The 24991-nt window shown below is 41.0% G+C and overlaps 1 protein-coding gene across 1 annotated transcript in view; it reads right to left on the reverse strand.

Moving 5' to 3' along the window:
• Nucleotides 1-24991, reverse strand: part of CNTNAP5 (contactin associated protein family member 5) — an 886665-nt gene that overhangs the window by 670156 nt on the left and 191518 nt on the right. The window contains exon 2 of the mRNA XM_080671382.1: nt 16103-16207. Within this exon, the coding sequence (XP_080527508.1) occupies nt 16103-16207 (105 nt within the window). The remainder of the gene's footprint in view (nt 1-16102; nt 16208-24991) is intronic.

Genomic DNA, 24991 nt, shown 5'->3' on the forward strand with positions numbered 1-24991 from the left:
GTCTCTGGTAAGCGATATTTTACAACTATCATTCAAAACCAGAGTCCATTTAGTACAAGACCAAAGGAAGCTACGATCCACAGATAACACTTTCACATCTAACCTGTTTGATGCACACCACCTGGCCACTTTTGTAAAACCTAAAATAAACACTCTCAGGGACAGGTTTCCCAGGCATGTGCCTCCCCCCGATTACACAAGTCCCAACAGCTACAGGACATTCTCACACGTGACTGGGATGCTAGGCTGAATTACAAGCTGCATCTTTAATTATTAAACAGTGGTGCCTCTGTAAGCAAAGGTTTGAGATGTTTCAGGCATAAACTACCTTGTGATGTTTGAGAGGCTCCTCATACATATTTAATGTGTACAGTGTGGGTAAGAGTGATAACCATCACAAGTTTGTAGGGCTCACGGGGCTTCTTGCACTTCTGCTCAGAGCATTCTTATCATCATCAGTAAAAGGCCCTGTGGCCGGGCAAGGACTGCTGAGTCTGAGAAGTTGCACCCTGGGCATCCTCCTTCTGCTACTGGGCAGGTGCAGTAGGACCAGGCATTGCAGGCTGGTCCTGGCCAGGCTCCTTCACTTCCATCTGTACACTTATTCAGGGACTCAGGAGTCTCCTGAGGAAAAGGAAAGTGGGAACTTGACCAAAGGCCCTGTGAGTTTCAAAAAAGATAAAAATCAATAGGAAAATTTGGAATGGCCGTACTTGAGGCCAGTTAGTAGGAGAGGACAAAGAAGCTCATAAGAGGAGGTTTCTGTAAGGGAGGGAAAAGTTTGAGTCTGACTCCAGAACAAGAAAGGGGCGTGGCTCTCTGGCTGAGACTTCCTTTGGATTTCCATAGGTCAATTATGAGACATGAATTCGAGGATAAGTAGTTCACTTGGGAATTGATCCCAGGAAGTCAGGTGATGAGACAGGAAAAAAAGAGCCAATCCAGGGTGCATCAGCTAGCCAGCCATTCCAAGGTGTAGGATGGGCTTTAGGGCTATGCCAGAGCAGGAGGAAACTGGGTTTTTCATGAAACAACTCTGTCAGGCATGGATTGAAGACTGCTGGGCACAGGGCAGCACTCACACACAAAGAGAAAGCCCTTAGACAGGTAGTGGAAGACTGAGCTATTGGGGTGGAAGCATAGTAGTTTCGTTGGGGTGTCCCCAGGGCTCCACTCAGGTCCACATTAGAGGGTGGCTTTATCTCCCAGCTGTGGGTGTGGCTGGCAACTGGTAGAGCCTGCCCCTCCTCCAGAGCTTTGCTCCTGGTCAAACAGAAGCCTTCCTGCCTGGGAAGCTGCCCTCCAGAACAAGGAGGGCAGCTGCCCAGCCATGGTCTCAAGGCATGACTGGTATTTATGCTGTGACCTGTGTCCAGAATTTTCTTTTGGGATCTGAAGGAAGGTAGACTTTAGCTGAGACCACATTTCTTGGTGGCTTTCCCTCTTCCTTTCCTCTGTGTCTCCAGAGGCCCCACAAATACTTTGAACAAAAGTCCCATCTCAACTCAGCTTCTAAGATGTCTTGTACTAAAATGAAGTCTGAGTGGTATGAGCACCAACAGCCTCTGAGACAGTGTACGGACACTCCTTGCTTACGGAAGAGAGCTGGGCCATCACTCTGAGGGTCTGGTGCGTGTTACTCGTACAGTTTTGTTGGGACGGCCTGCAACAAGAGTCTTCCCTGTGAAGAGTGGGGTTGCTACGGTTCTCATGGATCAGACAAGATTATCTGGCTGCACATTTCATGGTGCAGAAGTTACAAGAAGCCAGGGAGGATATTAGGAGTGCATTGGATATAGAAAAATTGAGACTCCAGTCCCAAGGATGACATATCAAATTCATTCCCCTTGCAGACCAAGAACTAATTCATATGTGCATAAAAGCACCAAGGCATTTTTATAAACATAGGTGAGAGTCACATGCATAACACTCGGAAGGCCTCTAGAACTATGCTGTTCAATACAGTAACCACTAGGCTCATGTGCCTATTTAATTTAAAATTAATTTAACTTAAATTGAAAATTCAGTTCCTTAGTAGCTGTAGCCATATTTCAACAGCATGTATAGCTGGAGGCTTCCCGATCAGCGCGCACAGCTGCAGAACATCTGCAGCCTTCAGGGCCTGCTGCTGCCTGACACTGCTCTAGAACCTCCCTGGTAAAGTGGGGAAGCCAGGCTCCATTCTAACTTGGCAAGTCAATACAGTCTAACTCCACCCATCCACTGCTTGGGCCCAGGGGAATTTTAGTGGATGATCTATTCCTGATTTAATGGATATATAATTATTGAATTCCATCCATGAATAAAGCAGTATAAAAGATTCAGCAGCAAGATAAGACACTCTTCCTATTTTTAGTCATGTAGAAAGAAAATAAAAAAGACAGGCAATTTTGTTGGCAAGCTGGTGCCTGGTCTGGTGTTGCTTTCTACTCTGTGATTATTGAAGTCATTTATCTACTTCTATAAAAATTATATAGTTATTGTCTACTTTAACAAGGATCAAATAAGATAACATAAATGTCTTGCCTATGGGCACAAAATGCTTAAAGAGAAGTGTGTTTGTGTTGCCCCAAAAGCTTCATTATATATAATTATTACCCAAGAAAAAAAAACAAAAAACTCTGGCATCAGTTCAAACCCCCATCAGGAAGTTACTCTTTTGACTGGAAGATGTGCAACCTGACCAGACAGAAGGCAGGAGATACAGCTCAAGGAAGAGAAGGAGGTGATCAGCCAGTAAGGTAATCCCTCCTTCCTTTGACTGTGATGGGGTTCAGGGGTGGACACATGGCCAAGCTATGGCGAAGTGACCTGAGGGACCCGCTGCTGCTGTGGGATTGGAAGAACTGGGTGCTGTGAGTCCTGGGCCCTGGGCCCTGAGTCCTGGGAAAGTGCCATTGCTCTAAGCAGCAGTTCTCTAACTTTGGGGCATCGCAATTACTTGGGCAGGCTGGAAAACCAGGGGTTTCTGGGATATTTTTTCTAGAGTTTCTGACTTAGGTAGTTGGGATAAGCCCAGACAATCCACATTTTCTAAGGAGTTCCTAGGTGATGTTCATCCTCGGGCAGTTCTGAGGAGTCACCTTTGGATGCTTGAAGAGAAGGCCTAGGAGGCCGAGACCATGGCTTTCTTTCCCAGAATATTGTGTTTGGCAGAAGTGCTGGCTGGGCAGGCGGGTTAGCTCCAGAATGAAGTCGACGTTGAGGATAGCATCTTGAACTTAATGCACCAGCTCTCATTCAAAAGGTTATTTCTAATCCTTTTTATAAGAATGGAAAATATGAGACTGAAACAGAAAAAAATCACCAAATAGTTAGCTCAATTAATTAATTATTATAGAAATAGAAATATGTACATCTCTTAATCTCTGTATGCCTAGTCTCAAAAATTTAATTTTTTTCAAGCTAATGATTCTTTTTAAAGCCAGTGAGTTTTTGTTCCGTGAACACATGCTTAAGCTAGCAGAGCTATTCCAAGGGCAATATCTTATTGCTCTGGTATTTTTTGTGGAAGAGATTATTTGAAAACAAGTCCTTAGCAAAACAAATGATAAGGGTTTGTTTATAAAGTCTGGGTTTTTATCAATCATCTGTATTGATTAGAAAAATAAATTCAAGACATAAGCAACTGATGGTGTAGAATATAAGTATGGTAATCATAGTTTGAGACACTGAGAAGGGGCCCCAGGGAAGGGACCACCATGGGATGAGGAGCATTCAAGCTGGATTCCTGGAGAAAGATGAGCTCCTTGTTTACCTGTTTCTGGCTCCTTGAGGTTTGTTTTATGTCACCATTGTCACTGTATGGTGGATGCAATAATCCTTACCTCATCTTTATAATGACATTTCCACATTGTCTTCAGTGAACACCACTTTCTACATGAATTGAATGACTTGATTTAGTAGATCCTCTCAAACAACTACAGGTTAGAGCCAGCCATGGGCAAACTACGGCCCGCGGGCCGGATCCGGCCCGTTCGGCTGTTCTATCCAGCCTGCGGAGCCGAAAGAGCGGAGGGTTCTCTTGCTCTCCCCTCCGCTCCTTTACTTTGAATTTATATTAGTTGATACAAACACTCCATCCATGCTTTTGTTCCGGCCCTCCGGTCCAGTTTAAGAACCCATTGTGGCCCTCGAGTCAAAAAGTTTGCCCACCCCTGGAAGAGGACCCACTCTGCACCATGCTATTCAAATACAGCCTATTTGCTCCTAGTTCCACACTATTGAAGATAGAGGAGTAAACTGCCAATCACTAGACACATATATGCCATTAATTATCCTGCTCTTAATTCCATCACTATGTTTTTGGGTTACAATGATTTAAGTTAGATGCAGTGAACTAGAGAATAAGATCTTGGCTCTGCAAAGTATTAGCGGTATCAATGGTGATTCACTGAGCAAGCATTTTAAAGAGAGTCCCTTCGGAAAAAATGTCAGTGTGGCTTGTCAAAGGAAGTGATTAGCTATCAGGAAAAAAAAAAGTAAGGATTGAATTGTGCAGACCTATCTATAACTTTTGTTATTCCAAATATTGATGCTTACAATTTTCAAGCATTATGTTATGAGTGGGCAAAAGGATCTGCATGTTTCCCCTTTCCTCTCTTAACATCATTTTGCTTTGCAATTATTCTGGCTGAATAGAAAGGGTTATCACATTGGATTTGTCTTCTTTTGAGGCAGGAACTCAAGGCTCATGTTCAATCTCAGATTTCTATTCTGCATCTCTTTCACACATATCTCATGTATATCTCTCACTGCTCCATAGCTATCTTAGTAAGTAAAGAGACCCAGACTTGTTTAAATATCCAGGTAAAGAACAATTTTGTCCACAAGCATATTAGGCCACAGTATGATTTTAGGACACTGAGGAGGCAGAAGCACCCATATCTGTCTTTCTCCCTTGATGCCTGAACATCCAAGCTTTGTTGTTGTTGTTTTTAATATATTTTATTAATTTTTTATAGAAAGGAAGGGAGAGGGATAGAGAGTTAGAAACATCGACGAGAGAGAAACATTGATCAGCTGCCTCCTGCACACCTCCTACTGGGGATGTGCCCGCAATCAAGGTACATGCCCTTGACAAGAATTGAACCTGGGACCTTTCAGTCCGCAGGCCGACGCTCTAGTCACTGAGCCAAACCGGTTAGGACTAAGCTTTGTTGTTAAAACACTGACAGTGCTAGCAGAAACACCAGCATTACATGAACGGGGTTACTATCATGCCAACATTTTTACTCAGTTTAAGATCCCAGGTCAATGTGAATGAAGATATTTGTTCATATGGAGTAGAGAGAATTAAAGTTACAGCCAAGTCTTACCGATAATTAGCTGAGTACCCTTAGCTCAGTGATGTGGCCTCTCTGAGTCTGCTTCCTCATCTTTACGAATGTGGAAAATACCAACTACCTTAGAGTACTAGTGTGATAAAAATGGAGCTTGTTTCCAGTTTCCAGCACAGTTCCTTATTCTAAGGGGTTATTCATAACCCCTTAGCCATTTTTGTTTTCCTCCTGTAAACAATAATATAAACAAAGCCACTTTAAAAGGAGCCACAGCTGCCATGCCAGAGAAACTGCCTTGCACATCTTATGTCTAGAACCTTTGGGATGTCAAAACAGGGCACAATAGCCTTTGGACTGCACGTAAAGTAACATTGTGCCCCAAATAACTGCTCCCAAAGATAATGAGGAAGCAGGCATTAGGACTATTGGGCTGAAAATTAAAAACGTTGTTTAGAATTAGCATCATTATTTTATCTCCTCTGCCCCAATAGAAAGGCCGGCCTTCTATTGGTGTAACCGTTTCCTCTTTCCCATAGAGACCCTTTGCCTTTGTCTCCTAACACAAGTGCTATTTGGGTTTCTGCCTGAACCGGTGCTTCACAAATAGCTATTTTTGATCACAAATAAATGCTTGTTGCCTCTCAATTTGAAAGAACTTTTATTTTTAGATTAACACTTCCATCCTCCCCCACCCCTGAGATCCAGAGTAAAAATACTATGTTGGTAAGCATTGATGGAGCAGGACTCAGGGATGTTCTAGAACTGTGCATCTCAAATTTGAATCAGCAAATGCAGGAGTTGTTAAAGCTCAGCTTCTGATCCAGCAGATTTGGGTAGAGGCCAAGCTCTGCATTTCTAACAAGCTCCCAGGTGATGCCCTGTTCCCACGCAGGGTCTGTGCTCCCAGGAGTAAGGGAAGGGAACATATGCACAAGGTAATGAAGGAAAGGACAGGGCCAGCGCCTGCCTTCCGGGGCAGCTAGTGCAGGCCAGCATAAAGACAAGGTGCTGGAGAGCAGGAACGGGCCCTCTGGACACTTCACTGTCATTTTAGACAGATTAGAGCCCGTCCATGCCACGTCTGGCTCAATGGATCCAGATGGGAGACGTGCGCTATTTTTGCAAGCGGGTGCTGGAGTGCTGTCTGTGAAGTGGGATCCCCGGATTGTCGCCTAGCTATCTGGAGCAAGTCCCTAGACATCTGATATCATGTTAATTGTGTGAACCCTGATTCCCGCACCCTCCCAATCCACTCTTCACGGAGGGACGGATAATGGCAGCTGGAATGTAACTTGCAAAGACCTTCAGGTGTCCTTGGCTATTTGCAACCAGTGCTACCCAAGGGAGACAAAGGTGTGCATGGATCTCTGCCAAAGGGACGCGCGAATTCTAAGCCTCTTCATTAGCCCATGAACATAGGAAGCTGCAAATGCCTTGACATAAAAAATCAAATTCTCCATGGCAACCCAATTGTCATGCTAGAAACACATAATCTCAATTTACACAGGCAGCATCTCAAAAATATATTGAGTGTGGTAGACGAATTAGCATTTCAATGAACAAAAGGTAAACATAAGCGTTTGCAAAACTATATTTGAGGGGTTTGGGAAAGAAAAGTACAAACCTCTCCTCTCATGGGGCCAGAGATGACTGTTTCTATTTGCTTTTAATCATATAAAGTAACTTAAAGCCTTCCTCTCTCTTTCAGCAGGGCTAACCCGCAGCTCCACGGCTTCCTGCTGACAGAAAGTGCTTCTTGCAGTGAGCTGGCTTTAAGGCCCAGATCAAAAGCTTTCTGGCCACAAAACAAATCACATTTGACAAAGTCAGATCCCTGCTAAGCCACAGCTGTACAGATGGACCTGGCATGAATGGTGATCTGCCATCTAATCTAATCTATTTTGTATTTTTCCCCCCAAATAATGATTTTTCTTTGTTGCTTTTCATTTCTTTGTGTGTGGATGAGAGGGGGGCAGAGAGGCATGGAAGTGAGAGAATATAGATTCCACTGGCAAATCCCTCCCGTGGATGAGATAGCAGTGTGGTGGCTAAGACACTGGCTTCGCCCTCCAACATCCTCCTAGGTGGGGATGGCCCAGACCCTGTGCACCACAGCCCTGCCTCAGCTCACGGGCTGCTGCTCGGGTGCACTTCCTCTCAGAAAGGTGAGTTTGCCTCTGACAGAGCTCATTAGACTTGCTTTACTCAGACTCTGAGTGTTCCCATCATCAGACCTTTCCTGTATTCTTCTTTTCAACTTTTGATTGATCCCTACTTCTGACAGGACACAGTTACCAGCTGTGCATATTTCTTCCTGGGAATAGGTCAGAGGATGAGAGTACTTGAGCTCTGAGAACACACTTTCAATGTATGTCAAAGGTCTGCCTGGTTTTTGAAAGTTTGCATTACACCACTTTGATTTTACAAAAGAGCTACATTAGTACCTGTTTATGCCAATGGAAATCAATTCAAGGAGGATTTTGCTTCACAACATTCATTAATGGTAATTGTTTCTTTGTGCCATTTTTGCCTGTGAAAAATTTCATAGTGACACTCTACTTTCGGATGACAGGGGAAACCTGTCTATGATGCCAGGGGGTTCAGCAGCTAATTTTAAAAGGTGCATCTTTGTGAAACCATTCAGCAGTGATGAGCTGCAAGGATGCCAGCGAGCGCACTCCACTCAATCAAGAGGACTTAGTTTTATGGAGGCCAAGGGTTTTACAATTTGAATTCATCTTGGGTAGAATGCCAAGACATTCCTTAAAAAGTGTGCAGACAGATAAAAGCAGGATGACAGATAAAGCAGGAATTCATAAACTGCTGTGATAAGTGAATGAATGGAGTACATTAAAAGAAAACTATCCAAAACTTGGAAATCAAAAGAGAGTACAGTGTGAATGTTCAACATCATCCTGGGGCAATTTTTAACAAGTTCACATAAGCGTTTGCAGCACTCAATGATTAGTTAAGTCTCCATGAGAATGTAATTGTCATTTGGTTATGCTTCTCACTGCTTGATTATACATTAGAAATTGTGAAGTTACCTGTTAACTTAGGTTTGTTCACTAGAAAAGACATAATCCCCAGATTTTATTACCTTGTAAGACATTAAGTAGCTTTGGATCTACCTAGAGTTACATTAGTAACTAATGTCCCTCATTCTCTCTGTGTAATGGCACTTTTTACCTATGACATAGAGATAACAATGACATCTACATGGGGGTAGCTGTGAGGTGGAGTTGATATACCTTGAGGTTTTAGAACAGTGAGGGCTTGTCATAGTGCTAAGTACTATCAGTCAATGGTCATTGGCACCCATGCAATAGCAACAGGACTCTTCAGCATGGGGTATGGTGAGGAAGAAAACTTCATTCAGTGCACACAGCTCAACTGCGATAAGCATGGCAGCAGAATAGCGTGGTTGTGAGACAGCTCAGGAGTGTTACAGCTCACTTATAACACAACATAGCATGGCTATCGAAGAGCACACTGTGATGAGGCTTCAGGCAGGAGGCTCTTCAGTAAGGCTCCTGTCCCATTAGACATCTCTGCTCCTCTTCACTCCATCAATACAGCTTTGATGTTTCAACTTAGCTGGGAAAACACAGCCCTCATTATAATGGGAAAGTGCACTTCTGGAGCTACAGGGATTTGACCTATATAAAGAGAAGTCCCCACCCCAATCCCTGATTGGTCTGACCTCATGCAAATAAGAGCTCCAAAATCCCCCCACTTTGATTGGTCCCAAAAGCACTGCCCTGATTGGTCAGAGTGGGGCCACTCTGATTTGTCAATGAAGATATCATTCTGGGGCAATTTTTAGCAAGTTCACTCAACTTGCTAAATGGCAGTGAAGCAGTACAACTTCAATTGATGGGGAAAGTCTCACTTCTATTGGTTGAAACAGGATTCCAGGAACTCTTTTATAAGGGTTAGCTCAGACAGCAGGGACACTCAGGCAGGCAGTGCAGTGCTGGCTTCTGACTGAAGTGCTGCTTGTGTGAGAGGCCACTGTTTGGCAATGGCTGTTTGTAAATTGGAGCCCAGTTGAACATAAAGAGCCCTTCTTGGTAGATATATTTTTCTCTGGGTCAACAGTGTATTATTGTTCTGATGTTTAGTTGTATGCTGATGGACATACACTGATAACAGAAAAATTATAAACTGCTAGGCACACATTCCAACCTGTTCAGGGAGAAGCTACACCTGATAATGACTGTGCAGAGCAGGATTTCTTACAGGGGTCCTCAAACTATGGCCTGCGGGCCACATGCGGCCCACCGAGGACATTTATCAAGCCCGCCGGGTGCCACTGCCTGTCCTGCTTAGCAGCCAACTCGTCCCGGGCCCGCAGTGCGCATAGGAATTTGTTCATAGTTTTTTTTTTGTTTTTTTTTTTAAACTATAGTCCGGCCCTCCAACGGTCTGAGGGACAGTGAACTGGCCCTCTGTTTAAAAAGTTTGAGGACCCCTGTTAGCATCTGGCTGTGAACTTGCAGTTTAAAACACTATATGGAGAATTCAAATTAAAAAGAAGATGCTCCTTTAAATCTCCCTGTATAACTGATAAGGAGCCCCGACTGGGGGCACAAGAACCCACAACCCAGATATATGCCCTTGACCAGAAATCAAACCCATGACCCTAGGTGATGAGTCCTTGAACTCTAACTACTGAATAACACTGGCCACGGCATGAGAGTATCCTAGATTTCAAACCATGTGTAATAGTTTATTCTTTGAGATATGTTTGAAGTCTTTCATGTTTAAAATAAAAAAGGAAGTTTTAAAGGAAAGAATGTAAAAAAGGAGTATTCATTTGACAGGACTATAATTACTTCTCAGTCATTTTAGTGGAGACAGAACATGTCTATTTTTAGGGAAAAAATGAATCATTGCTCTACATTGATATCTTCAATAAGAATAAAAAGTTATATTTTTTCTCAAATTTCTGAATTTTATATTTAGAAAACCATTGACCAAATCTGTTCTTAATAACATTTACATAATTATTTTATTATAAACTATCTATGTATATTTTCTATATATGTATTATGTGTGTATATGTACATATATATTACTATATACATTTATACATGCATATATTTGTAAATTTATGTGTATCCATATTCTATTATATATGGGTATATATGAATTTTCAGCCCTGTACGTATGCAACTCTTTCTATATATAATTCTGACTCTATACATATCTAACCACATGTATATATATTCAACTTACTCTATATAACCTACCATATGTATATGTTTATATACACATGCACATAATTTATATTGCATATATATAACAAAATACTAATATTAATATTATTACTAAGTTAGCTATTAATTGCATAGTAGTTTGCATTATACATGTAAAAGATTTTAAAAATTTTATTTTTTCAGTTACAGTTTACATCAATATTACTCTGTATAAATTTCAGGTGTACATAATAGTGGTCAGACAATCATATACTTTATTTTTATTTTTTTTAAAGAGAATTTAGAAACTTTGTTTTTTTGTTGTTTTTTTAAAATATATTTTATTGATATTTTAACGAGAGGAAGGGAGAGGGATAGAGAGCTAGAAACATGGATGAGAGAGAAACATCGATCAGCTGCCACCTGCACACCTCCCACTGGGGATGTGCCCGCAACCAAGGTACATGCCCTTGACCGGAATCGAACCCGGGACCCTTCAGTCCGCAAGCCGACACTCTATCCACTGAGCCAAACCGGTTTCGGCAATCATATACTTTAAAGCGCTCCCCCTAATATTTCAGGTGCCCACCTGACACCAGGCATTGATATTATGATTTCATTGACTATATTCCTTATGTTTTACCTTACACCCCTGTGACCACTAATCTCTACTTCCTAATCCTTTCACCTAGCACCCACCCTCCTTCCCCTCTGGCCAACATCAGTCTGTTCTTAGTATGTATGAGTCTGCTTCTATTATGTTTGCTTGTTTGTCTTTAGATTCCACATATAAGTGAAATCATACGGTATTTGTCATTTTTTCCTGACTTATTTAACTTAGCATAATACCCTCTAGCTCCATCCACCCTGTTGCAAATGGTAAAATTTCATTCCTTTTTATGGCTAAGTAATACGTCACTGTACACATGTACCACCACTTTTTTAACCACTTGTCTATTGATGGCACTTGGATTTCTTCCAGATTTTAGCTATTGTAAATAACACTGCAATAAACATAAGGTGCATATGTCCTTTCAAATTAGTGTTTTGGGTCTCTTCATATATATACCTAGAAGTGAAATCACTGGGTCACAGTCAGTATAATTTTTTATTTTTTGAGGACATTCCATAAGATCTCATTGTGGCTTTAATTTGCATTTCTCAGATGATTAGTGATGTTGTGCAGCTCTTCATACATTTATTGGCCAGCTGCATGTACTCTTTGGATAAGTTCCTCTGTCATATGCCCATTTTTTAATTGGATGTGTGTATGTGTGTGTGTGTGTGTGTGTGTGTGTTTTGAGTTGCATGAGTTCTTAATAAATTTTGGGTATCAAGTCCTTATTGAATATATTATTAGTGGATATTTTCTTCCATTCAGTAGGTTGTCTTCTAGTTTTCTTGATGATTTCCTTTGTTGTACAAAAACTTTTTAGGTTGTTATTTATCCTATTTGGTTTTTTTTTCCTTGTCAGAGGAAATACATTAGAAAAAATATTACTTAGAGAGAACTGTGAGAGATTTTACTGCCTATGTTTTCTTTTAATAGTTTTATAATTTTTCAGTCTTAAATTTAAGTCTGTAACCCATTTTGAGTTTATATTATTGTTGTAAGAAGGTGGCCTAGTTTTATTTTTTGCATGTATCTGTCCAATTTTTTCCACACCATTTATTAAATATATTATCTTTACCCCATTGTATATTCTTGCCTCCTTAGTCATATACAGGGTTGGGCAAAAGTAGATTTACAGTTATAATACAAATAAATAATACAATGATTGATAAATAATAATATAAGAATAAACTGTGTTTTGTGCAGTCACAACTATAAACCTACTGTTGCCCACCCCTGTATTAATTGACCATATAAGCATGTGTTTATTTTTGGGATCTCTATTCTGTTCCACTGATTTCTGTGTCTGTTTTTATGCCAGTACCATTAGCATAGCCTTATAATATAGTTTGTTATCAGGTAGCAGGATACATCCACCTTTGTTCTTTTTTCTCAAGAGTGCTCTGGCTCTTCTGGGTCCTTTGTGGTTCCATATAAAGGTTTGAATTACTTGTTCTAGTTCTATATAAAAGCCATTGGTACTTTATGAACAGGGTCCGTGCCTATTTTTACTAACTATGGGTCAGGGTTCTAGCAGTGTCCGACACATAGCAAGTGCTCCATAAATATTAATAGAAAGATCTGTTATTCACAAATTCATTTCATCTAGTGGTTTGCAAACCTTGTATTTTGAAATCATCTGAAAAGCTTGTATTCATTTACTTAATCTATATCTGTGTTTGGGTTCCATTCCAGACAATTATTTCAGAACTAGCGACCCGATGCACAAAATTCATGCAAGAGTAGGCCTTTCTTCCCCCGGCTGCTGGCACTGGCTTCCCTCTGGCACCCGGGACCCGGGCTTCACTCGCAGCCCTGGCTTCATCTGGAAGATCGTCCGGAAGGAAGTCCGGTCTAATTAGCATAGCATGCTTTTATTATTATAGCTAGCTGAGAGATGGAATCAGGCACTGCTACTAGTAAAGTTTTCCAAGTGACTCAAATGCACGATGCTTGGATGAGAACTAGTTATCTAATATCCCCTTGAGTCAATGCTATTTTCCTGCTGAGGGTCATGCGTGGACATGCTGAATGAAAGGAAGGCTGTCACCCCTGAGGGCTATGCTAGATGTGAGTTTTAGGCCAATTCATTCCAGCACTATGACTGTGTCTCTTGCATGGTCTTCCCAATTTAAATTCTAGTGGTCTCTGCGTCACTGTGCTGACCTGGGCTCAGGCACCCTGATTCTCCTGTGCTCAGGACCATTGTAATAAGTTGGATCAGAGAGATTTGTGCCGTCAATGTCTCTTTATTATGAAAGGAGTGGCCTATGGTCAGTTCACAGCTTTTCCAGAACCTGCAGAGGAACTACAAGGTGGTAATAACTTTCTAACACTTCACATTTGCCAGACAAATTCTGGCTCTGGATGCCCTGTTGGAGCCACATTAAAATCTGCCACCTGGGCCCTGGCCGGGTAGCTCAGTTGGTTAGAGTGTCATCCAGTATGCCAAGGTTGTGGGTTTGATCCCCAGTCCAGGCAGGGTACAGACAAAAATCAACCAATGAATGCATAAATATGTTGAACAAGCGCTCTCTCTCTCTCTCTCTCTATCTCTCTCTCTCTCTCCCTCCCTTTCAAGTCAATCAATCAATAAAACATTTTTTAAACTCTGCTGATTGGAAATTTTTCCCAAAATGACAAGTGGAGCACTCTTACTCCAGAGGAACTCTACTCTGCAATGAGAAAGGTCTTTTTACACAAGCAAGTCTGGTGTCATTGTATACGTAATGCGAGGCAGGCAATACTGGTGCACTGCACCCATAGATACCCAAGGCGGGAGCAGGTGAGTGATGAGCAGACATTTACAGAGCTTGGAAGTAAATGCCATAGCCAGCATTTGACCTCTGCCTGGTATTTTCAAGGACCCTATACTTTTTTTAACCTATGTGGTTGGAAGGGGCAACAACTTTTAATTAGACTAAGATTTGTATCCAAGCATTTCCCTTTCTTATCTCTGATTTCAGGCAAGTTTATGAAAATTCTTTAAGCCTCAAGAACCCTACTTGAAGGTAAAAGGTAAGCTTACCTTATATTATCTTTGTGAAAACTACATACCTTAATACAGGTAAATGCCTTCTAAAGGTTTTGGTACAGAGTATTCAGCAAAGAGAGCGTTAGTAAAAATTATTATTAATACTTTCCCACTGTATATATAATTGGCCATTCTTTATTTTTTTCTTTAAAATAATATTCTTAAACTCCTTTTTTAACAAAGACACAGAACTTGCTAACTTCTGAATTATTGATCCCATTAAATATAGAACCTAAGAAATGTGGTACAAAACAAACAACAAATATAAAAACAAAAAAAGCAAATTAATAAGATTAAAAATTATAAGTTAAAATGTTAACAAGTTAAATCATTCTACACATGCCGAAACCGGTTTGGCTCAGTGGATAGAGCGTCGGCCTGTGGACTGAAGGGTCCCGGGTTCGGTTCCAGTCAAGGGCATGTACCTTGGTTGTGGGCACATCCCCAGTGGGGGGTGTGCAGGAGGCAGCTGATCGATGTTTCTCTCTCATCGATGTTTATAGCTTTCTATCCCTCTCCCTTCCTCTCTGTAAAAAATCAATAAAATATATTAAAAAAAAATCATTCTACACTTTACAAAAGCAACATCAGTAATGCAATAACCAATTAGAAGTTATTCCAGATTGCAAAGCTCAACATTGGAAAACTTACTAATGTGATTGGTTTCACTTATCAATGGGAAAATAGAGCTAAGAATTATTAGTATGAACTCTAATTGATTCGTGCACCTATTGAAATTACATACAAAATTATGTTTCTCAATTTGAAAAAGTTTATAACATTCCTTAGATATACAAATATCAGATACTAAGTATTTAAAAATTTAAAAATCAACTATGAAACTATATATTTGTAAAAATAAAAGCCAACATCAAGTTCTGATTTAAAATATGTATATTTAGATATCTAATATCATATTTTTCAAAAGAGATTTAACATAAAAGGCTTGTTAGGGGGTGTCTGTTCTTATTTCTATCACACATTGTAATGATACTCACCCAACATTTTATTGTGTGTATCTCTAGCTGATAGGGTTATATATTTTCTTTTGTATTTTCTTACTTCTACTCAATAGCATTTAATACTTTTAAACATTAACACTTATTTAATTGTAAAAATTAAACTTATCATAGGAAAATCTTAGTAGGTTTCATTCATACTTATAAAAACTAGAGGTCTGGTGCATGAAATTTCATGCACTGGAGGGGGGGTCCCTCAGCCAGGCCTGCCCCCTCTCACAGTCCGGGAGCCCTCAGGGGCAGGAGGTGACCCAGCGATCAGGGGAAGGCAATGCCCCCATCACACCTCTGCTGCTGCCACTGCCAGCAGCGCAAGCCTCAGCCAGCCCTGGTTACCTAGCCTCGGATGGCACTGGGCGGCTGCGGAGCCGCCATCCAAGGCTTGCCTGTGCCTTGGGCATTGGCTGGGCAGCTGCCATCCGAGGCTTGCCTGTGCCTTGGGCTGGCCCTGGGCGGCTGGGGGGCTGAGGGTGGGTCTGGCTGCACCACATGCCTGCCACCCTCACCTGGGGGGGCTGAAAGGCCTGGGGGACTCTGGCGGGGCTGAGGGGACTGGGCACCACCATCTTGTGGGTATGGGCACCACCGTTTTTGTGATGGTGTGATGGTCAATTTGCATATTCCCTCTTTATTAAATAGGATGTTGTAATAATAATAATATTTTTGTAGCTGTTTGTGTGACATATATGAAACACTAAAAATAAAGCAAATGTTTTTTTGTTTGTTTGTTTGGTGGGTTTTTTAAAATATTTTCTCAAAGCCTCTCATGACAGTTAAGGAGGAATAATGTGGGTTGGGGGAACAAGAATCAGCATAATTTGAGTATTCATTTTGTGCCGGGAGACATATTTCATCCCACTCTGAGCACTGCTCTCTTACATGCTCTCTGTGCATGGAGGTGCACTTTCTTCCATTACCCATGGCTGTGTTGTAGAATCAGTCACCCTACTCACCAACTCTTCGGTTGAGCTGAGCCGGGCTATGAGTCCCAGTGAGGTCTGAGGAACTGGAAAAGGCCATTGGAGAAAGCAGGGATGCTAGTGGGTCATCACAGTTATCTGAAACAACAGGAGAGAAAGAGGGCACATTCTATGAGGAAGAGATAGCCCATAATGAAAGGAAGCATGCATTACCCACCCTCATTGATTAACACCTGCTCTGAACAAGGCCAGCACTACTTACTTCCATGTGCTATTTCATCTCCTCTTCACAACAACCTCGAAAAACATTTATGTTTCCTCCACAGTTGGAGAAACTAAAGTTCAGAGATGTTAAAGATATTTTGTCCAAGGTCATAACACTAGAAAATAGTGTGGCCAGAATTCTCACCCATACTTGTCTAATTGTAAAACCCAATTATCTATTCAATCCTGAGTCAACTGTTTCAGCAAAGCCTCAAGTTACAGCTATTGAGCTTATTCTGTAAGAAGGAAGAGTTTTAAAGGGAAAAGTGTTGTTGAACTACTCTGTCATATTCAGGCCACAGGGACCCTTGTAATGGTGGTATCTAGAGGGACAGAATAATTGAAATTTCTCATTCCCCATTGTGTGAAAGTCTTTGGAAAATGAGTTCCTAGCTTTAATTGCACAAACTAATAGAGAACAGTCCTGATCTTGCACCATCTCTAATGTGATATTAACTTCAGTAGTCACCTGTCCAGCCTTCCCTAAATATGGTAAATATGCTTTCTAAAGTATCTTTGATGCAGCCACAATGTGGAACACAGCGGGGCAGAGGTGTATTCTCAACAACGACAATATAGATATGTTCTCCCAGATTGTCTCTCATGCCCTGACTACCCAGTCTCGTGTAGTGTATGCTGCTCTTCACATAGCATGTTGGTTATCTAAAAGGTGTGTAGTATCTTATTCATCTGTGTGTGTCCTCCAACAGGTGGCATGCTCTTTGCGAACCTTAACAAAGTATCAGGAACATACTATACTTTTCATAAAGTCTTATTTAAGGAATGGAATGGTGAGGGAAGTAAAAAAGGAAGGAAAGAAGGCATTCACATATCAGTACAAACACGTTTTTCCTTTTTTTCTATTTTGTTTACAATTGCTCTTGTAGGACATTGCAAAATGACTTCATGAAATCTAGACATACTTTAGTCAAAACAAATTAGAAATGTGTTATTCAGTTTAAAGGTAAATTTCATGGCATTAATGGCTTTCATCAAAAGTAAATTTGACCTTTTTTAAAGAAAATACATATAGGATCATGAGGCTGATTATTCATCCAGAAAATTCTGAGGGAGCAGCATTTCATCAAATTGCAGGAACATTAATGAGAAACACAAGGGTTAATTTTTCTGTTTGTGAAATGTGTTTAAAAATCAACTGGCAAAGCATATTTTGATTTTTCCCCAACACAAATGTTTGAAACATATTTTGAGTTATTTGACCAACCCAGACCAGAGCCAGATCCTCACCAAAGAGGAATAACAAAAACCACAGCCAGGGCGCCTCAGAAGACAGGGTCATCGGGAAGAGAAAGCTGAGCTCCGGCCACTTGTCTCTTGGCAAAGATGCAGGTGAGAGAAGGTGCATACACACCTCCAAGACACTTGTTTGGAAATGCACATCATTCACACCATACATTGGGAAACAATTTTACCATAATGCAAGCCTTGTACTTGTGTACGCCTGCTTTATCATCAGAGAACAGCAAGTGAATGCAGGAAATGGACACGGATTGGACGGAGCCCACAGCACAGTTCCATGCACATGTGCACGGGCACATGCAGCAGACACCACGGAGGATCCCAGTAAGTGCACAACGGGCGCTGAGCCTCACCTGCCCACATGCCAGTCACAGTCATCCTCTGCTTTCAAATAACACTGCTCCCACACCTCCCAATAATTCATGGCCCTGCACAACACCTCATAAGCAAACTGAAGTTTTTTCTCAGGTAAAAGACAATATTTATTATAGCATTTCTGTGTTGCTTAACCATATCTTTTGTGTACCATTTTCATTAGGTTCGTGTGGTGTTTTTATGTGTCACTGATGGCATTTGTCTGTATTATGTCTCTTATCCTGTTTTCCCCTAGTACAACTACAAGTGACCTAATCATTTCAGTGTAACTCAGCCCAACAAGTATGTATACGATCTTACTTCATGCTTGAACTTGGTTAGGGATTGGGAACAGATTTGAGTACAATGTCATAGCTCAAGAAGTTCAGAGACTATTAAGAAATATAACGATGTAAAGAAGTAAATAAACTGATGGAGTTTAGGAGAGTTTCACCAAAATCACATCCCGGCCAGTGAAATGGGCACTCCGGATCCAGACACCCAGATCCGTTCTCTCCTCCAGCCCTGCGCAGTCCCTCCTTCATGGTGCACTGCCACAGGCAGAGCAGCTCCCGAAGCTGCTGGCCCTGCGACACCAGCTGCCATTGCCCACTGCCCTTCCTTATTCTGAATGTGCTTTCCTGCATGTAAGTGTGTGGTACCACTATTTCTACTTTGGAAGTTAGTAAAGCCCTGGAAACAATCTGTGCTCACGGGAGGGTCCACAGAGATCTCAGGACTCCTGACTTCTGGACCCTGTGCATTGGAGCAACGGCTGCTAGAGACCATGGACCAATATTTCTAGACAATAAGAGTGGGGAAATTTCAAATCAGAAGAGAGAAAAACCTTCCTGTTCCCAGCCAATAGGTAGTCCTCTCTGTCATCTCCATGTCACATAAGCAAACTTGATGTCACCTAAATTGTGAATAGACCAGTCCTTAAATTAAATTATCCAGACACTGGGAGTGAATAAAATATCCATATAACCATTCTAAATCCAAATATGTACATTATTTTTAGACACCTGTCTTATTCTTAAAGCAGAAGAAAAATAATCTAACATAAATGAGAACAATGATTAGTTTTTTATTTAGCATAAATGAGAACAATGATTAGCTTTTTGTTTGTTTTTGCTGTTTTTAACTCATGATTTGGGACAGTGTGGTGTAGTGAGAAGTCTCAGGAGGGCCAGGCCTAGGAGATTACCCTTCTAGGCTGGGCTCTCCTGTTGCCTCGGTGGCTCCAGGTAATACACTCAGTGTCCTACGTGTTATCTCCATTGTTGTCTCACAGGGGGTCATCTCTGCTGTATGCAGCCATAGAATCATTTTTAAATGGAATGAAAATAGATGGGGAAACCCCTTTAAGAAAAAAGTACAGAATGGAATGGAAGTGGTATATGAATCACCTGTAATATCTGGTCCAATTGAAAGCAACCATTTCAACAAATTTATTTCTGGGGTATTGTTTCTATGCCACAGGTCCTGCCCAAGAATTGGTGTAACCAATAGCCCTTTGGCACTAAAGGTTTACAATCTGCCAGATGAGAAGGAGAACATGAAATGGGGAGAAAATAAAGGGGTGGAGACACACACAGGGAGTGAGGACAACATTGCCTAGGCCAGTGGTCATCAAACTCAGTCAACAGAGCCAAATATCAACAGTACAACAATTAAAATTTCTTTTGAGAGCCAAGTTTTTTAAACTTAAACTATATAGGTAGGTACATTGTTATTAACTTAATTAGGGTACTCCTAAGCTGGCTTTTGCTAAAAACGTCCTCAATCTGATTGAGGTACACTCAAGGGGCCAAAGAGCCGCATGTGGCTCACGAGCCGGCATTTGCCGACCACTGGCCGAGAGCATTCCTCCCCGCTCTGTGATTGGCAGCCTAGTATGGGGCCTTCCTCCCTGCTCCGTGATTGGCAATCTTGTGGAGCCTGGGTCAGCATCACACTAAACACATGGCTGAAAAGGAGAGAATCAAAGCCCCATCTGCTCCACCTGCAGGCTTTAAATAGTTCCATGTTGTCATTAAATTTTAGGCTAAACTCACATCTCAGCCTCTGACAGTGAATTTGCACAATGCTAAATTCATCAGTCAGTTCCTCTAAAAGTGTGTGTGGATGTGCATCTGTATTTATATGAGGGAAGAGGAAAGGGTGAAGAAATTTGGTTAGGGAAAGAGATGATTGAAGTTTAGGAGAAAAATACTGAGGGACTAAAACTCAGGGTTCCAATTGAATACATAACTTGGGACAGACCATAATTATTTTCCCAAAGACCATTTTTCCAAAAATGTTCCATACTTAATGAATATAGAATGCAGTGGCATAGAAGAATGTTTTCCAAATATGCTCTTAAAAAGTCCATTCATGGACCTTTTTTCCAAAAGATTTATTGCATAAATCAGATGACATTAAAGGCTATTTAAAGAATGCTAACCCAATTCATATGTAATATATTATTCTCCATTTTTTTTCAACAAATAACTTTGCTCCCATCTTTACTTTTGTCCTTGATAACATAAAGGCCACTTCCTGCCCCACCCCACCCCCAGGCAGATAAAGATCCACGCCTTTGGGTGTGATGGAAGCACCTCATCTATTTCCTTTCAGCTGCTATTGGACAAGCTCAGTCCTATTTGGAAAGGACTTAGCCTTATGTTCATAGACTATGGAGAATATCAATAGGTCGTACTAGGCTTAGCATGGTGCTCACAGGGTAATGTATCCAAATGTGAAATTACAGTGTCCTACACCTGAAACTAATATAATATTGTACGCCAACTATTCATTAATGAATAATAATTTTGAAAATACCAGAAGGAGCCTCTGAAATTTTGGAATTTAAGCCCTTCACTTTACAAATGAGAATCCCAAGTTTTAGGGAGATGGCAGGCCTTCCCAGGATTATTCAGTTGATTAGTGGACTAGACTGGATCAAAATCCAGGTTTCCTCACTGCAGGTGGTGACCATGAGGTCAGGGTTACCCACCACCTGTGCATAAGCCTGGTAGCCATTAGTCATGCTATTCTTCACAAGATTTGTTTTAATGGTTTGACTACATTTTTTCTGCAAAAGGAAAGATATAGTTTTATTTTGGGCATAACAGAAGAACAATCTATACTTTTCAAAAGAATTTGAAATCCTTCTCTATTTTTTTTCTTTCTTTATCTCCTCTTTTAACTCTCTCTGACCCACCAAAAACCCAACTGACTGAACAAATAAAAAATAAAATAAAAGAAGGAAGAAAGAAAAGTAAGAACAGAAAAAGAAAAGTAACATTGTTTTCTTATTAATATTTATTTGGAATAATCAAATCAAGCATGCATTTGATATTTTCAATCTGAATAAGTGGGAATAACTTGTTCTACTATATCTGTACAGTTAAATACTAAATGTCTTCTTTCACATTAATTAAACAATTAAACACACAAAAAAAGAATTCTGAGTAAATGTGACATTTACACAACTTCTTAAAATTTATTATTGGCTCTTTAAGGTGATTACACTTTAAGTAACATGTTTATTGCCAACATATATTTTTATTCATTATTATTAAAATACTAATAGAGCTACATTTGGTCCTGAAGTTAAATTGCAAGCACTGTCTTCATTACCACAGTAGATTATATGTATATGGGGATTTGGAGCCTAAAAGACTAACTTGTATTTATAGGAGAGATAAAATTACTCTTAGCATTTGTGCATAATGGCCTACTTTTAAAAAAGACATAAAGCATGCATTTTGTGTAGTGCCTACAATGGTGCTTAGAAGTGACCGCTCATGCTTTTATTTTCATTTATTTTTTTTCTCTTGTTACTTATAATTTCACTTAGCAAACTACAAAAACAAACACTTTAATGTGACTCTTGAATCTGACCCTCTCTGTATTTTGCACCATGAAATCCTACAAGATAAATTATATTCTAATGAACAGACTAAGAAACATGGCTCTCTCAATGAGTCACGAAAAGGAGGTTAAACCTCTATCCTGAAATCATCTCCAACTTAAGGCAGTACCAGACTTTTGATCACATGTTTGTCTCTTTGCTGTGGGAAGATGGAATTAAACTCAAATATGCAGACGCTGAGTTCAAGAAGCCTAGCATTTACTTTGGGTTGAAAATAACCCATATATCTTTGAGAAGCACCTTATGTTTATGAACAATTGTGGCTTGGGGTCCTTCTCCCTTCATCTGTATTTCAGATTCATCATGGCACAGGTTATTGCGCATTTGTTCAACCAACAAACTTTAACTGAGCACTTTCTGGGTGCCAGGATCTCTGCCAGGCTTTAAAATAATAAAAGCAATTCTGGCTAATTATTTAAACCTGATAGAAATGGACACACCATTCCTCAGAGCCCAGCGCCTGTGACAAGATGGTCCTGCCTGGGGATTAACAAGAGGCTCCGAGATTTTTTCCAAGCTTTTTAAACAATCCTATGTAAGGTTTTAGGAAGGGTTTGGTGGCGGACCTGACCTGAGCTTCTAAGTGTCTTGCCAGGACATTATAATTGAACCGAGTAAGTGTAGTGCAAGCAGTGGCACAGCGCCCCCTCTCGTTCCCCAGCCGTCACTGCCACGGGGAGACCATCATGTGTATAGAGGAGGAACCCACAATTTCCTGTTTGCATTCCATACAGACTGGCTCTGGCTTTGACCAAAATCCCTGTAGTTATTTGTACATTGTCTGAAAATCTGCTTCAAGTCCCTAAAATTATGGCAGGTATGTATCAGAGACAGACCAGGGCCAGTCTCCCATTGAGCTATCATTGTGAGTTTAGTTCTTTCTTGTATTTTCCAGAACAACTGTACACGGATGTGCCACAGTTAGCCCAAACTCAACGGTTCTCAAATATGCTTTCCTAAATTGCTTTTCTCTCAGATTATTCCTCCCCACCCTCACCCTGCCTCTGGTGTTATATATACAATTCTCAGACTAGGAATATTGCATTCAAATTAACTGGTTTGTTTTATTTATTTATTTTTCTACTGAAATCTAATTTATCAATGACAATCTAATTTAATGAATGTTTCTTAAACTTCTCATATGTGAGGTATTAATTATTTGGGGAATATAAATCATCACATTGATTAAGGATATTTTTGCCATTGTTGCTAGTACCTGAGACTATGTGTATGTTCAATAAATCTTTGTTTTGAGTTAAAGGATAAAAGACACAAATTCTATCATTGTGTTGTTTAGAACCATCTCTCAGATTCAAAGTTGTTTTTTTTTTTCACCTTCCATACTTTAATTCAGGCTTTCCAAATGCTATATTCTGTCTTTAGTTTACCACTGAGCTCTACTCTCATTAAACCATCCTTTTTAAAACCCTGATTTCAATGGTTCGTTCACCAAGACTTACTAGGGGTACCAGCTTTAAATTAGGCTTCCAGAGGTGGCATCATGAAGACAAAAGAACAAAGAGGGACTTCCTAGCATATACCACATGCAAGCTGAGCACAAGGCCATTGGTAGGATAACAGGCTGGCCAGTCAGAAGGAGGTCCACCAAGCACAGGTCAGAAGTAAGGGGCCTTTTGTCAGGACCAACTCCAATCAGAGCTAGGAGCACGCCCCTCAGAATCACCACTCAGACAGAGTCTGAACACAAATATGCTAAAGTTATTAAACTTTTAAGATTATGAATGGTCCTTCATAGCTTAACTGGATTAGCTAGGAGACTAGACCTTTTTCATGGTAGAAAAGACAAAATTCAATACATTAAAATAATTTGAAATTTCTGGAATATGAGAAGGTGAGAGTGGTGATTCAGTTACTTTGGAGTGTTTTAGAAAAAACTGGTAAGAAAAAAAAAAGCAAATGTTTGAAAAATAAAATCTTACCTATTGTAAAATTGTCCTAAATTTAACATTTCTTTTATACACCCGTGTGCCCCTTCTTTCCATCCTCATTCATCAGTATCATTAAAAAACACAGTGCTAAACAGTTTCAGAATTTATTTGTTTTTTTAAGCAAAACTAAATAAATGAAAGAATGAGATGCATAGAATGTTAAGATTTGGAATATAGGAAATAAGGTAAAAAGGTTTTGAAAGTTAAAAGTAGAGATGAATTTTTATACTTTAAACAGCACATCCTATCCAATAAAAGAGTAATGTGCAAATTAACCATCACTCCGCTACACCCACAAGCCACACCCACCAGCTAATCAGGAGCAAATATGCAAATAAACCCAACCAAGATGGATAAGGCCACAGAGAGCAGGAGGGAGGCTTGGGTTTCCCCGGCAATGGAGGAAGCCAAGCTTTCCGCCTGTCCTTGCTGGCCTAGGCCTCCAATCAAGGCTACAAAGTTTCAATGATAGAAGATACATATCCAAACAGAAATGGCAGCAGCCACAGAGCTGGAAAGAGCAGGAGGCTAGGGTTGCCCCCGGTGATGGAGGAAGCCAAGCTTTCCACATACCCTGGCAGGCCCAGGCCTCCGCTTAAGGTTACAAAGTTTCAATTATAGAAGATAAATAAATCCCAGATACCAGGGCCTCCACTTGGGTCACCAGGGGGCGTGGCTGGCCTGCAAACCACCACAGGCCCCTCGCCCAGGCCGCCCCACATCCCAAGGGAACCCCCACCCTGATCCGGGACACCCTTCAGGGCAAACCAGCTGGCCCCCACCCATGTACCAGGCCTCTATCCTATCTAATAAAAGAGTAATATGCAGATTGACCGTCACTCCAACACAAAAGATGGCTGCCCCCATGTGGACACAAGATGGCCACCACAAGATGGCCAGCAAGGGAGTGCAGTTGGGAGAAACCAGGCCTGCAAGGGAGGACAATTGTGGGCAATCAGGCCAGCAGGGGAGGGCAGTTGGGAGGGACCAAGCCTGCAAGGAAGAGCAGTTGGGGGTGATCAAGCCTGCGGGGGAGGGCAGTTAGGGCTGACCAAGCCGGCAGAGGAGGGGAGTTGGGGGCAATCAGGCCTGCAGGGAAAGGCAGTTGGGAGGGACCCAAGCCTGCAGGGGAGAGCAGTTGGGGGTGACCAGGCCTGCAGGGGAGGGCAGTTAGGA

The sequence above is a fragment of the Plecotus auritus genome (assembly GCF_963455305.1).
Source record: "Plecotus auritus genome assembly, chromosome: 5".
NCBI lineage: Eukaryota > Metazoa > Chordata > Mammalia > Chiroptera > Vespertilionidae > Plecotus > Plecotus auritus.